This window comes from Seriola aureovittata, chromosome 19, assembly GCF_021018895.1.
Source record: "Seriola aureovittata isolate HTS-2021-v1 ecotype China chromosome 19, ASM2101889v1, whole genome shotgun sequence".
In the NCBI taxonomy this organism is placed as follows: domain Eukaryota; kingdom Metazoa; phylum Chordata; class Actinopteri; order Carangiformes; family Carangidae; genus Seriola; species Seriola aureovittata.
In genome coordinates, this window is record NC_079382.1 from 11493088 (window position 1) to 11508888 (window position 15801).

Below are 15801 nucleotides of genomic sequence, written 5' to 3' on the forward strand. Positions count from 1 at the left end.
GGGCACCACTGTGCCATTTGTACCATAGCTAAACCAGAGACAATTTGACGATTTGAAACACCATGTTTAACATGAAAACAATTGCCAAATAGCTACCAGTTTTGGGGATTAACATGGGTTATTAAGAGATCAGTTCACTGTCAGTTAGCAGTTACCAATGTTCACTTAATTTGACCAAAAGCATGAGAGTAGAGATTTATGTTTTTCTTAATATACATACTACAGCTGCATTAAGAAATGGAGATTGTTTTATTAATTTTGTTTGTTGTTATTGTTGCATATTTTGTGCTTATGAGCTAATGCTCCTCTTGACTCAAAACTGTTTTGAATTTCACGAATTAAGCAAGCACTCAATGTCCAAATCTGGGTTTCTGGTTGAGTTTCAGCTGGTCAGCTCAGGCTCAGGCTATGTGTTGTGATGGACGGACTACCAATAGTCTTCACAGTGTGACTCCTGAGCCTTTTGTTTGCAGCTGTCCAAATTGATCCAAAATAAATTACCAAGTGCAGTGCACAACAGTTGTGGGGGTTTCCAAAACTCCATAAGCCTCTTGAATGAAGCACATAGGAATCCTCAAAGCATGAACTGTATCTCTAGTGGCTTTTTAAAAATATATGCACACTTTTGTGTGTAATAATTTTCAGTTTTTTGTACGTTTGAGAAACAATGTGTGATGGAATAGTATGAAACAACGCTGCCCACAATGTCCAGTTGCTTTGCATTGGAAATACTGTGATGACATGATCATCAAATCGCAAGTCTGATCCATCCCAAATCCTAAATCAGAAAAGAAGATTAAACTTCCATGCACCAAATGCCTTTCTGCTCCGCCTATAACACAGCTGCAGCTATACACTGTATACTGAGGCAGTCAGTTAACAGTGGTTACAGTGATCTTTTTTTCTTCATCACAGTTAAAGCATCTCATGAAATGCTTGTTTCTTTTAGTTTTTGGATGTGACAGATTTATCTTGGCTGGGGTTGATAGAAAATGAAAATATATCGCAGAAAAAAATATATTGCAATGTCTGTCAGTTTTTTCCAATATGGTGCAGCCCTATTAGTGCCATAATACTTTATTGATTCCATTTCCTAAGAGAAATTTGATTTTCATTCTCTCCCTCCACACAGAGGTCAGAAGGTCAGGGTCAAGCAGAACAGTGTCTAAATATCCACATCCTCATTCAAAGGTTCCCCCATTGTCTTTGGCTCTAGTATTTTTCTGCTCAATTAGAAACATGGCTGAAGTGCTCAGCTGCATCTTCTCCCAACCAACATTAGAGGGTGGCCGGTGATATGGGCAGCCATTAGTGGCTGTATATTTCAAAAAAATTAAAAGTAAAGCACACTTCAGAGCCAGAAACTGCTGAGAGATGCCAGCTGGTGCAGAAGAAGGTATTTCACACATCTGTTTTCAATACTCTACTGTCCACTGTGTTCTCTCTCCAAGGTTGAATTCCTGCTACAAGTCAGGCACATGTCGGGTTATTAGCATCAGCCTAAAGTTGACCTGTTAGTGTTTATAAATTAAACACAAACCTACCTATTCATGATGGCAATTATTTAATGACAGACTACATAATTAGATTTTATGTATTCAAGTGGGTTTAGTTTTTAATAAAAGCTGCTTTTTGGTTTAAATGAGTAGTTTGAACACTTGCAAGTATTCATCACTTTAACCTTATTACCCATTTTTAAGTGTTTGGATACCAACAGCTCAAATTTCACTCCACAAGGCCACCACAATGATCAATTATCAGGCAATTATAGATTATAAATCTATCCCGCAGTGTTTCCATTTCACAGTGTACTGTATGCTGAAATAACATTCAGCGAAGAATTAAAATAACTGAATAGGAGAGGAGGTTGAGTAAAACAGACAGAACAAAATGAAAGAAAAGGAAAAGAGACCTTGGCAAAGAGGAGGAGACAGCTTGATGAAAAGTGTCAGGTCATCTTTGAATTCTTGCTCTCTGTTCATTCTTCTCTTCATTCCTCTTTGCACATGTTTAGTAACGTGAGCGTCTCTTTGTGTTTAGCTGAGATGCGACTTCTGCCTTTTCTCCAGCAGACCTGACAGTTGAGCAGGTCTTAATGGAGAGGTCTTAGTGGAGGCACCATGCACGGGCTCACACTCACTTTACAAACACTGGGATTCTTTTTACAGTCTGGACTCATGCCAGGTCATCCACCAAACCACATGGTCAAGAAAAACAACAAGGCTATCCAAGGATAGAAATCTCCCTCAGACAAAGGGAGAAGTGTTTGTATGAATATGGGTGGGCGGGTTTAATTATTGGATGTGTATGAATGAAAAAGTACAAAACAATCTGCCAAAAGAAGCTGCTTTGTACTGTAAGCAGGAGCCTACAAAAAGTCATGATGTTTTCCTCTGCAGTCCAAGAGTCTATTTATGTCAGTATAAACAGTATTTGTCTAGATTATGTGGAAAGTGCAGCTGTTACATATCATCATCATCATTTTACAATCTGTTAACATTTCAGACATGGCTAATACAAAGATAATTCCCGGCATAACCATTGATTCTTCTATCTTTTACTGCTTAGACAGATAGGGGACTGTTTGACAGGCTTAGTTGTACATGCATGAAGTGCATAGAGGTAGTCTGTGTTGTCTCTCAGTTCGAGCAGGTGACAGTGGAAGGTGTTGTTGTGTGGGTGTTGTTCAGGGTCACAAGGCTCACCTGGCTATGAGAGGAATGTCCTCTTGTTCCAACAGGCCTCTGTTATGTTGGCAACCTTGACCGTCTGACAGACAACCTCCGGGGGTTATTATCAGAGCACTCAGGGTCTCACGGGTTAACAGTTACAGCACTAACACAAAGTCTTCACATTGACACAGCCTGCATGTTCAAACCTTAAACCTTCCCTGTCTCTTTGCCCTTGTGGTGTGTGTCTTTGTACCCTCCCCACATGGCCGAGCTGTGGCACATCCACGGGTTCCTGTAGCTGGATGGGGACCAACATGGTCCCGCTCTGGCTCAGGGGTTTATACAAAGTTTACAGCTCGCTTTAGCTAATGGAAAAGATGGGTAGTTTTGTGGACTAATATGGTCAAAGAGGGCTTTGAATTGCTTCTTCCCTTCATACTAGAATAGATGGTGAGCGTGAAGCCAAGCGGCTGTTGCTGAGGCCTGTGGTAGTCTATTTGGAAAAGTCAAGGATGTGTCAAAATAAATACACCGTGTGTGTTCATGAGTGAGCTGCTGTGTACTTTACCCCACATTTGGCCATTTGCCCTCAGGCACCTTGTCTGTGTAGTACACACTACGCTTTTTCATTCACTGGACATTGTATATGTTTGTACAGTTACTGACTTTATTTAGAGAAGAATTGTTTTAGTAATGATTTAAATTTGTCTTTTTGTTAGTTTTGTTTGACAGTTTGGCCAGTTATAGCTAGTTTTTTAGCCACAAAGAGCAGCAATTTATTAGTAGAGTTTACCTTGGAATAAAATATTAAATTGTTAAATGGTATTTTGTCTTTGTGATTTGATTATATTCTTTTTAGCAAGATCTGCTTCTTTTGTTTTTGTTAGCATTGGTATATTAAAGCAGACATGTATAAAACAAAGATTAAAACATGTAAATGTAAAAAGTTGCTGGATAGAGGAAACACAGATGTACCCAAAAAGTGATTAAAATAGGACAGTGATGGCATCAGGCTTTATTTGTGTAGACCACAAAATGTACTTTTTATAAGCTGACTCTATTTAGACAAAGTTGCCATAGGAAATGTCCTCACTTTTCCTTTTGGAAAGAGATAACTTTAGCTGTCCTCTGTTGCCTCAGCCCACTGAGCATAGAGAAGATGAGGGACGTGACCTGACCAGGTTGAATTTAGAAATGCATTATTCGGCATATGATGCATTCTGTCCGGGCGAAGCCTCTGACTTATAGGAAATCACTGGGAAAGGTCAAGTGAATGTGGTTATGTTCGGCGGGCTGCCGGTCACCAAGAAAAGACATCCAGAAATTCCTGCAGGTCAGCACAGCCTCTGTGGTTTATGATACTTGGCGTCACACCGCTGGTCACAGCAGGGAGACTGGAGAGCTGTTTTTGTGACATGCTGACGACAGTGTCCTCGTGGATATCTGAACACCACATCTTTATTTGCTATGCAGCAGACAAGTCTTGTGCACTTATTATCTTGTCCATTATTCCTGCTTGGAGTCCAGCCAGCAGGTCAGAGAAAACATACTGCAGCTGTCTCCTCTCTTACACAGTATGTTTGTATGAATTAGTGGTTTGTCACAAAACAGACCAGTTTATCCTTTCGGTAGTGAGATTTTAGGACTGTCTTAAAATCTTACTTTGTATTCCAGTTTCTTGCTTTCGCGACACACTAAAGTGTTAAATCTAGGGATTGCTGTAACCAGAGGACCAAATGCTCCACATACAGTTCGATCTGATCCCAGGCTACGACATGTGTTCAACACAAGAACAAGAGTCTACAGCCATGCTTGTGGCTCTGTGAGGCTGTACTTTGGCACAGCAGTGTACGGCCTAAATGCTAAAGCTTCCATGGCAACATACTCACTGATAATGATAACATGCTTATGTTTAGCAGATAGAGTATTAGGGGTGTTCACCATCGTAGTTTAGCATGTTACCATACTAACATTTGTCTGTCAAGACATTTCACTCAAAACAAATGTCAACTTGTTGCACCAGATGAAGCCAGAGGATCGGCAGAGTTGAGTTCGTCCTTTGGGGACTATGAATTTCTGTACAAAATTTCATGGTAATCCAGATGTTGAGTTGTCAGTCTGAAACATAGTTGTGGAGACAAACATGCTCGCATTGCCATCTCATGAGCCCCACCCATAGCTTAACTAAAAAAAAAAAAACCCAAAAAAATACCCTTAAGCACAGGGAAACCTACATAACTGCCGATGTTGTCAAGCTCATTGGCCCGTCATCTGGCGGGAGAAAACTTCCTGTAATGTTCTCAGCCCTCCTCAGCAATTCTGTTTATTCATGACAGCTGATCTCTATGTATTTTTATCCGTGATATATAGGCGCGGCGGATGGGGCAAGAGTCCAACAAGATTGCACACATTTCCTACACTGCTAGTAAAGTTGCAGCTGCTAGAGAACAAACCAAATGTGTAATTGTGTCTTCTAAGTCAAATACCCAGGAAGGAAAAGTCTGGTGATGACGATTGAGCCAGGGTATGTCGGAGTTTGATGCGGGCTTCAAATGTTGTAAATATCACCTGTCATTTGAACAACTTTCAGGGCAACTAGCACACGATTTAACGACTCATCTCCGGGTTCATAAGAAGGCCTGTTTGTTGCTCTTTACGCCCCGATGACCAAGCCAGTCTCCAAAACAACAAAAGGCCTCACACACACCTCTCACCGCAGTCATTGTAAACACACCCCTCTCATCATTGCTCATTAGGTCTTTAGAGGAAAGCTGATGCTGAATAGGAAGGAAGGGGAGATGAAAAGGTCTGAATACTCTAATCCTGGCAAATTATGGTCTCCATTTCAAAAGTCACACTCTCACAGGGCACCATTGTGTAAACAATGTAATTAAATCTCTCTTTTTTGTAGTTTCCCTTCAGAAATTGACGTTATTAAACATTACCAAGGGCAGAGGTTCAGGTTGTAAGTGTGTAAACATCATAGTGTTGATAGATTTTGTGTCGTCCAGCTGCTAAAAAGTAACAGATGTGGTAATGACAACAGGGCCCAAGTCACTTTTCCCCTAGGGTGTTTCTATGGGTCTTTGGATTTCATCTAAGACAACAGAAACAGAAACGGAAAACAGAATGCGATAGTCTTTGTATTTAGTACCATTGAAATAGATATGTCTTATTATTTATGGAGCTTATTATCTTCTATTGTTTATCAGTCTCTTGGAAAACTCTGCATCTGTAATAGATTTTTGTGAGTGCCAGTTTAAAATCACAAACGTAAGTGGTGAAGACTTCATCATGCTTTGTCAGGCTTGATTTGTGTTTGTGTTGAAAACTCATCGTGTCCCCTCACTTTGTCCACAGTTCTCTCTGACGGAGGCCAAACTCTGAGGTGGAGGAGGCTGTAAAGAGGCCCTGAAGGAGCCTCCCACCCTCCCTACCTGACCAGCCGGACCCATCGGACAGCCATGGCTCCTCGGAAGCGCGGCGGCGGTGGGCGCGGCGGCCTCTCCTTCATCTTCTGCTGTTTTAACAGCAGCGATCACCCAGAGATCACCTACAGGCTGCGGGAGGACTTTGCCTTGCAGACCATGGAGCCGGCACTGCCGATGCCAGGATATGATGAGTTGGATGGCATGTTCTCCGAGTTGGTGGTAAGATAATCAACAAAAGATGTGTCTTATTCATGTTTCAGTAATTATCTTTTAACTGTGATTTAAATGTCAAGTTAGGTCACTTTTCTGCAAAGACCAAAAATCGACAGTGAATTGATCGTACTGAGTTGCCTTTTTAGCTAAAGCCTGATGTAGATTATTCCTTTGTGCTGCAGAGCTCCACCGATTTACAAAAATGTATTAAAATCACAAAGTAGTCACACTTTTGCACTGAGGTAATCCTACCTACGCCATCCTGCTGCCATAACACTCACCAGAGCACCAAATGTGTATTAATCCACGGCTGAAAATAGTCCCCAACAAATACACCGTTTACTCCTGTTTGGGTAATGCCAGCCAAAAGCTACAGTGCCCAGCTGTTTTAGCCCTTTTTAAAAATGAAAATATACATGTTTGAGCCGTTCTTTTGATTTTGACATAGTTGGGCCTGGGGCTGAGCACCAGGGACGGGGAAGCAAAGCTGGAAAGTATTTAGAAACATACTAACACATTGTTGGGGTTCTGGACTTTTTATGGCATTGAAAAATATAAGATAACATCAGGCTTATCCGTTAATAAACCCTAGTTGTACCAGTTTTCACTCAGCAAGAGTGATACAGATCTAATGGAAAAGACCCAACTGTGCACAAGCCAAATTATTCACATTAGCACAATCACAATAATTTTGTGAATAATCACTTTAAAATAATTATGCTTAACATCACTTTGTTATAACAAGATAATTGCTATTTAGATAATTAGCATCCCTGTGTTGATGTGTTTTGGAAGTGTCTCAAACTTCTATTGACAGAACATGTAACATCTAAAAACCAACCAAGGAAAATAGATAAATATTAACACTAAAATACACATGCCCTTTTTTTTTTTTAACTGAATTTACATTTAGCATAACAGCCATTTCAGCGTATTATTAAACTGAAAATGTCTCTGAAATATATTCTTACTTGATTGTTTACTTTGTTACATTTTATGACGTTCACAAATGAACTGTCACTTCCTCCCTGTTTACACTATCTTGAGAGTAACGGGGCCAGGCTGCTATTCTTCCTCTGTCTTATTGTCACTTCCAATTTGTCGTGCTCTCCTGTCTCTTCTGGCCCCATTCTCCTCTCCCGTGGTTGCCACAGTAATGTAAGCATGACATTTTTGCACATCAATAGACCTCATTCAGGAGTGCTTAATGTCTCTGCCTCCTCCATCTGCTAATTGCTTGTTTTTGTCTACCATCCTTTATGAAGACATAATTGAGTAAGTTGAGTGTGACGACAAGGAGGCTTTCAGTTGCTCTGTTTACCAAAAGAAAATGGCCACGTGCTTTTCTTTTCACCCAGTATGAGCCACCATGTGCGTGAATAATTGAAACGGGTTTGCTGCAAAAAAAAAAAAAAAAAGACTCACGTTGTGGAATAAGTTGTGCTCTGCTCTGTTACGATCAATAAAACCCGACCTTTGAACTTGAACAGTTTTCCAGAAACCTGTAAATCAAGGTTAAGTGTTGTTTTTTTTTTTCCCCCCATGCTGAATTCAGAGAGACAGAGTTGCTCTTACTATCACTATCAATCAGAACATCGGCAACACAAAACCTGAAGCTGCTCTTTATAATCATTAGCATAAGCATACAGTTGAATCAGTTGCCATTTCCTCATTCAGTGGTTATGAGTAAGTATGTGGACCTAATTCACTAAATCAATCAATAGCCCACACAACTATTTTAGGACATTTGATCATTGCACATATTGATTCATTGGGGTTGACAGCTTTAGCAAAGACCATCCCAAAAGTCAATTCCAATGATGAGTTGTTGCTGTAAAACATTTAGCAACGTTAACATGTTAACTTAATCTCCATTTGTTGCATAAATACCCATAAGAAAGAAATAAACCTATGTTTAAAATCGTGTTCACGCCACTGTACAGTCTCTTAGCGCTAAATTGCTTAAAAGCCTTCTCATGACTTTCACCATCTATCACATGAAGCTCAATTAGCTATACTTGTCTTAAGACTGGAACTAATTCGGACCCAAACACAAATATGTTAAAGCTCAGAAAACTCTCACATAAGTTACAGATCTACCGTTAACTCTTTGTTGTCTGTGCCATCAAATTATTTAGCGGCTTTCACGTCTCCCGTTGGATTATTTTTCTCCAAGAATGTGTGATGTTCAGTGTTTTCCAACAAAGCATCCGATATCCTGACCACAACTTAAATTTCAGCTTTATGCTCTTCAACCAGTGAGGACTCCAATTAAAACTCGGTGATGTTTTTCAATTGTCCAAAATCCTCTCAAAAGTTAAACAGCTCCCAGCAGCACCCTTTGTGTGCCTCAATGGAATATCTGTTACACATTGTGAAGCATGTTGTTTCCAGATGTTATTTACCACATGTCGAGTAGGCAGACCACGCCTTATCTTTTCCCCCATTACTCACACGTCTGAAGCCTGCGACACATCTGATTTGATTCAGAGTTATTCTGAATTTACGATGCGAGCACCCGATGATATCCCACTGAACATGGAGCGATTTAGCACAAACCGATATCGAAACTGAAAACAGCTCTGGTGCAACTACTCCTGGCACATGCTTTTGGTTTTTTTGGGGGGGGGAAACAAAATTGATTTATGTAGATATTTCTAAATTTGCAGCATGATGGTTTGATAGCTTGTGGAACTTGTCTGTATTTTGTGAAGGATGTTTTGAGAACAGTGCTTTATTTTCAAACAGTGAAGATAGTCTTGCCCATTCAACCACCCGTAAAGGATTTTGAAGACAATATTTGTTTTGTTTTTTTTTCCTCTTCCCAAACATTTCTTAACCTTTTCTGCTATTTTTTCCCCCCAACTTTGCAGGATGAGCTTGACCTCACAGAGAAACACAGGGAAGCCATGTTCGCCCTGCCTGCAGAGAAGAAATGGCAAATCTACTGCAGCAAAAAGAAGGTAAAAGACTCACTGTGCCTTATGTCAGACTCCACATAAGCCTCCATAAGCTTGCTGCTGACTGGCTGCTTTTCCTGAATAATGTCTCAGATGTTTGTGTAATTTCATGCGTCACTCCTGAAGGCTGTTTTCACCACAGAGCCTTGCATCACTGTAGTCCTCTGTTTACGATAAGCCCTAGCATGAGCGTGTCTGCAAACTGTATCTGTGGATTGCAGATGATTATTTTTTTCATCTTTAATGTCAGGTGTATATTAACTGCTTATGAGATAAAAAATTAAAATTAAAAAACGCCTTAAAATCCAGGACATAATATTGTCAATTGCTCTTCAGTAATCCATTGATTTCTGTAAAGTACTGCAGTCAAAATGTTGCCTTCAACATGAGTTTGGATTGAAGCAGAATTTACCCAATCACAGGGTGCGACCTGCAGTAGTTATTCTCTGTGCTATAATCCGGGGTGTGTATAGACCCGTAAGACGCTCTAAGTACAAGTGGTGAAGGTTCCAAATGTCTTGCAGGACCTAATCAATTTCTTTCTTTCCTTGCATCTAACCAAACCAATATGGATAGTTTTATATATTTAAAAAAAGATCTGCTTTAGTTAGATGATGAGTCTTTGTTGTTGACTTTGAACAAATTACATACCAGGTCAAATGGGTTTAAACTGGATCTTTTTGAAAATGTGACACCCCAGCTATTTTCTTACCAAACTCTCAGCAACAAGGTGAATAAGCGAATTGTTCACCATGTTGAACTGTTCCGTCCGCCCATCCATTATCCATACCACTTAATATTGACATTGGGCGAGGGCGGTGTGCACTCTTGATAGGTCGCCAGTCTATCACAGGTGTTGAACTATTCCTTTAATGTAAAAGCTTCTCCACTGTGCCCCCCCCTACCTGTTTTTAATGGTGCCAACAACATTTCGCCTGAAGACATAACTAACCTTCATGGCATCACAGGCCTGTCCCAGCAGGTCAGAAACAACTTTTTATCAGAAAACATTTACTCAGCAGCCAGTGCAAATGCTTTAGGCTTGGTTTGCTTTATTAACAACATTCTAATATATTATATAAAGTACTGCATTATTTGGGGAATAGAACTATAAAGTCCTAGACTTTCCATTGCTGTCATGCAAGTAAACCATTTGCAGTGATCAAGCTCACAAAATATTATAAATTCCCAATAATGTAATGGTAGGTTCACCTCTATCAAACATATTGTTGACAGACATGCCTAAACATGTCAAACCGCTACAATAGAAAACATACCGCTCCTGTTCCTTTTAGTATAGTTAAGTAGCTTTATGTCCCGGTCTGTTATGTTTCTCTTCTATTACAGCCACTCTTCTCCATCACAACATAAAAGTCTTTACTACCTGTTCAAAGCTCCACCATGAATAACTCACTTACTTAACGTGAATAGATGTTACACAAGGTGGATATAAAAATAGTGATGTGTAGAGGGAGTAAAATGAAGGCTAAATCCAGCCTGTTCCATTAGATAATCCGCTAACAGGGAAGGCAGTGTCAGGAATTATAAAATGCCGAAATATATTGCGGGAGTGTAGAATGTAAAAGTAGTATCTTGTTTCTTGTTATTCCAAAGAGTGTTTTCTCCCAGACAATAAGGTTTTTGTCTCGTCATTCGATTGTCCCACCGAAGCGAGGATATTTTAATCATGTGGTTACTCCTTTTAGATAATAGACCTGTTCCATCAAAGCATTCACGTAGCCATAACATACTCTGCCACTCTGTGACAGTGTCATATTTCATTACGTCTTCTCTCCCTGATAAAAGAAACGTCAGCTGTTCCTCCTTTCCCCCGTATATGAACTCATCCTCCGCATGCAGGAAAACGCAGACGCCTGCTGTAATTTAGATCAAATCGAGTCGAGCTTCCCTGCTACCACAGAATATGCCCTCACATTTCTGCTGCAGTGATTCTCAAGGCCGTAGGTATGAGTGTGTAGGATATCCTGTCCTGACTAATATGCAGACCGGGCATGCAGATTTAAAAGTCTTTTCCTAAATCCGGTAACAAACTGGACGTGAGGAGTATTGGGAATTAGTCTGATGGATGAATAGTTGGTATGTCGGTGTACAGTACAAACACAGCTGCAGGAAGGCATGACATAAGTTGAAAAACCCCTGTAAATCTGCATTTCACACTAAACTACAGTTTTTGTATGGATTAAACAAGCTTGGATGTGCTGGATTTTCTTTTCTTTGGACAGAGCCAGGTTAGCTGTTCCCCTGTCTCCTGTCATTATGCTAAGCTAAGCTAACCAGTTGCTTAGCTGTAGCATATTTAACACAAAGATATAAAAGTGGTATCAATTGTCACATCTAACTCTTGGCAAAATATTAAAGTGTTCCTTTTAAAGATTGCGTGTTACATAATAATGTGTGTTTACGCTGACAGCTTGCTTTTATGTAGAAATAGTGCAGAAAAGTAACTACTTTCGAGTTGATGTGCTAATAGGCCTTAAAAGCCATGTCACAGGCCATTACATTTGTCAGATTTTTTTCTTTGTTTAAGTATTGATGCACTTATGGCTTACTTTGGCTGCACGCAGCGTCCACCAAGCCAGCAGCAACACAGGCGAGTGAAGAAGATAGTGGAGATGGAAACAGCATGTGCATGCCCCTGTTCCTACTGTGTCCCAGTTAGTGGCCTCAAAGTCCCGGGGCCCGAAGTAGCCTCATGATAAACCTAAACAATGTTGCTCTGCCTCTGTTCAGCTTCAAGAGAACATGCAGGGATGTTTCAGTGTTGGTGTAAATGTGGAGGCGGATTTAGTTGAGCTAAATCTTTATGTGCAGCATCGACCTGCAGAATTGGGGGAGGGACGAGGGACAGAAAGACATCAATATTGCTGACTCGGCAGCAGGCTCTGGCCCCGACCCAGACAGATACAAACTCACCATCTGAGCTCAGGGAGGAAGGGTGTGTGTTTGTGTGTGTGTGTGTGTGTGGAGAAGAGAGGCAAAGGAAGTGGTCGGTTGTCCAAGGCAAACAGGAAAGCTTCACTTCCACAGGTGCAGCTTTTGTATGTGAGTCAGGGGGGAGGTCATTATCAGGTCGCCCCCGAGCTCGCGAACGATGACCACGCTCTTTTTCGCCAGTCGTTTCTTGGCAATTAGATCCTTCAGAAGTCGGACTGGGCCGACAGTCAGTCAAAGCTCTGGCTGTTTGGTTTGGCTGGGCACCTGAGCTGATGAAATCATGCTGCAGAGAATCAATCTTCTTCCTGCTTCTTGTCAGCTCTCTACTAGGCTGCATCATCTGCCAAGAAGCAGATTTACTGATCTGGTTGTTAGCGGAGATTTAGCAGTACAGCTTCAAATTTCATCAAAAAGAAAAAAGTTTGACTTCTGAGAGGACAGAGCTTCTCTTTCAAGCATACTGTCCTATAACCCCTAAATAACTGAGATTGATTCCTGTTTCCTGATGCGTCTTTGATCTTTACTTTTTCAAATGTGGAAAAAAAAAAAATTCCCTGAAATACACTCCCCTTTTTTCTCTCTCATCATGACCCGAAATGACCTGTCACTGTTTGAAGACTGCTAACTTCCGATTTGAAAGATAAACTCTTTAAAGATGTGAAAGGAAGTGGTCCCACCTCTGCATCTGCTCCACTAATGGACTGAACTCCTTCCAGCGCCAGTCTGGTCAAGCTGGCACTGGTCGCAAGTGGAACAGCAGGATCAGGCCTTCCTGTCACTGCACGATCCCTGCAGACCAGCCAAGGTCTGCAGTTTCTGTAAAAGCAGCCAAGTCTCTGCCAAGGCTGCTTTATTAACTGACGCCCAATTAGTTTCTTATGGTCACAGCTCGCCTGTGCTTAATGGAGCAGGAGTTAAAATGAAAGCCTGCGAGCCTTTTATGTACAAGCCAAGTTCAGGGTCAAGTCATTTTCTCCTCAGCGTTCCCCTTGAGTTTGGAAATTAAATCATCTAAGAAATGTCTTGCAGTTATTTTTTTCAAATGTAATACAAACATTCCTGTCAGGAGATTAATCTCAGCATAAGTCAGGCCACGTCCTTAATCTGCAGTTTTAGCATTCATTTGCTAATCTCAAGAATTTACCAAGCAGCTGTGCTCTCTATTCGGCACTTCTCACCATCACTTGAAACTCAGTGAAGCGCTGGAGGATAAAATGGGAAGGATATCTGTGTCGCCCTACTTTGAGCTCTCGCTCCATTTTTCAGCTTTTGGCTATTTATGCCCCAGACCTTATGTTCTGTGTGTGTTTGTTGGTGTTTGTGTGTTTCACGTCCTTCAAAGCCCATGATCTGAAAAACAATGGTATGAAATATTCCATCTGGTTTGTAGCTCGTCTTTGATGGATTCAAACATGTGACATAAACCAAATAACAACTTGTCCCCTCGTGTGACTTTCTGAATGATGTGACGTTTTAAAATTCCGAGGAAGTCACGCACAGTTAATATTCATTAGACGACAACTTTTTCCCATTAACGTGTCTCATGCTCTGTCTTCTCTTATCATTGTGTGACATTACTTAAAAAAAAACACAATCCCTTCCTGTATCACAGCACAGCATCATCCAATGTGTTATTCTCTGACTTTCAGGAACAAGAGGAAAACAAAAGTGCAACTAGTTGGCCAGAATACTACATTGACCAGCTCAATTCAATGGCAGCTGTAAGTAATAACATGAACTTTATTTATTCTTTTTTTTTTTATATCAAAATGGATAAAAAAAATAGTCCTGGAAGAAGGATCTGTCAAGTCAAGGGTGCAGCGTTGTAAATCAAAGACAAAATCTGAGCTATACTTTCAACTAAGAGAGGCCGGTAATGAGCCACCCTTAACACACTTAACATACTTTAATTCAAATATGAAAGGAACACAACAACAACAGTGTCGTTAAATGATATACAACGATTGCACACATGCTGTTGTTCTTCACATTCTCTATCTTCAGTTTAACCCACATATGCCATATGTGATTGAAAATGGGAGTTTGCTATTTGACATTTATGTTATGGTGCTGTCTTATTTAAAACCAAATCCTGCTTTATTTTGACTTTGACTCAGATCTTCATGTTGTTTCATCTTTTGTCGAACAGAGAAAGACGCTCCTCGCTCTGGAGAAGGAAGATGAGGAGGAGAGGAACAAAACCATAGAGAGCTTGAAGACGGCTCTGAGGACGCAACCGATGAGGTGGACAGATTTGTAAAAATGTGTCCTCCTCTCTGCTCTCTGTGTGTTCTTTACATTTAATGTCAAGGATCAGCGCTTCCATTTCACCTCTACCCTCGTCTGTCACTCTTTTCAATTCCTCACAACCGTATGTAAATGAGTCCTTTAAGAATTGGAACACCCATAAAGGTCACTGCAGCGTTGGATAAATATTTTTCATTGACGTCAGTGTACATTAAAGGGGACGAGCGAAACATTTCATTTCCAATTTAGGAACTTGAGATTTTCATTACACTTTAAAAGCAAATGTCCTGAGTTACTTATTAAATTTGCTGCAGACAATTTAGTTACAGTCTGGCTAAGTTAAGGGAATAGAGAAGACGAGTGGACATACACATGCATACACACATTTTCCTTTTGACATTTGATGCTATAACATTACTTAAGGATATTTGTGCATTGCAGTTATATCTCCTATCAAAACAAGTCTTCCCAGAAGTACTAAATTAAAGTTGTCCATAAATCATACGATGACTTCTCTGTGCCTGCTCTCCTCTCAGGTTCGTGACTCGTTTCATCGACCTGGACGGCCTGACATGTATCCTGAACTTCCTGAAGAGCATGGACTATGAGACCACAGAGTCGCAAATCCACACCTCTCTAATTGGCTGCATCAAAGCTCTGATGAACAACTCACAGGGCCGTGCCCACGTCCTCTCTCACTCCGAGAGCATCAACATCATCGCCCAGAGCCTGGCCACAGAGAACATCAAGACCAAGGTGGCGGTGCTGGAGATCATGGGTGCTGTGTGTCTGGTGCCTGGCGGTCACAAAAAAATCCTGGAGGCCATGCTGCACTACCAGCGCTTTGCCTGTGAGAGGACGCGCTTCCAGGTGGGTGGAGGAAAGCCAAGTGCACAGTTGTGGTTTTGAATCTTTTGGATAAAGATAAAGTCGTTGAAAAGCAGCATTGTGTAAAGACATTTAACAAGTGTAATTACTTGTCTGCCCACAGACACTTATAAACGATCTGGACCGGAGTACGGGGCGATACAGAGACGAGGTCAACCTGAAAACAGCCATCATGTCCTTTATTAATGCTGTGCTGAGTCAAGGAGCTGGAGAGGTGAATTACGTACTGCAGACACTTTTTATGCTTCCTTTCACAATAAGAGGTCATCATGTCCCTTTAAACACTGGTTGCATTATTTTTTCAAATATAGACGAGTTTGGAATTCCGTATCCACCTCCGATATGAGTTCCTTATGCTGGGCATCCAACCTGTGATCGATAAGCTACGTTCTCATGAAAACTCCACGTTAGACAGGTGAGTTAGAACATGTCCGT

General features: G+C 40.9%; 1 protein-coding gene across 3 annotated transcripts in view; it reads left to right on the forward strand.

Moving 5' to 3' along the window:
• The window catches only part of LOC130187798 (disheveled-associated activator of morphogenesis 1-like), a 49320-nt gene that overhangs the window by 19883 nt on the left and 13636 nt on the right, over positions 1-15801 (forward strand). For all 3 annotated transcript variants that reach the window (XM_056405691.1, XM_056405690.1, XM_056405692.1), the window contains exons 2-8: positions 6033-6322; positions 9190-9279; positions 13881-13952; positions 14381-14475; positions 15015-15348; positions 15470-15580; positions 15678-15781. In XM_056405691.1, coding sequence (XP_056261666.1) covers positions 6137-6322; positions 9190-9279; positions 13881-13952; positions 14381-14475; positions 15015-15348; positions 15470-15580; positions 15678-15781 — 992 coding nt within the window. In that variant the 5' untranslated portion in view covers positions 6033-6136. The remainder of the gene's footprint in view (positions 1-6032; positions 6323-9189; positions 9280-13880; positions 13953-14380; positions 14476-15014; positions 15349-15469; positions 15581-15677; positions 15782-15801) is intronic.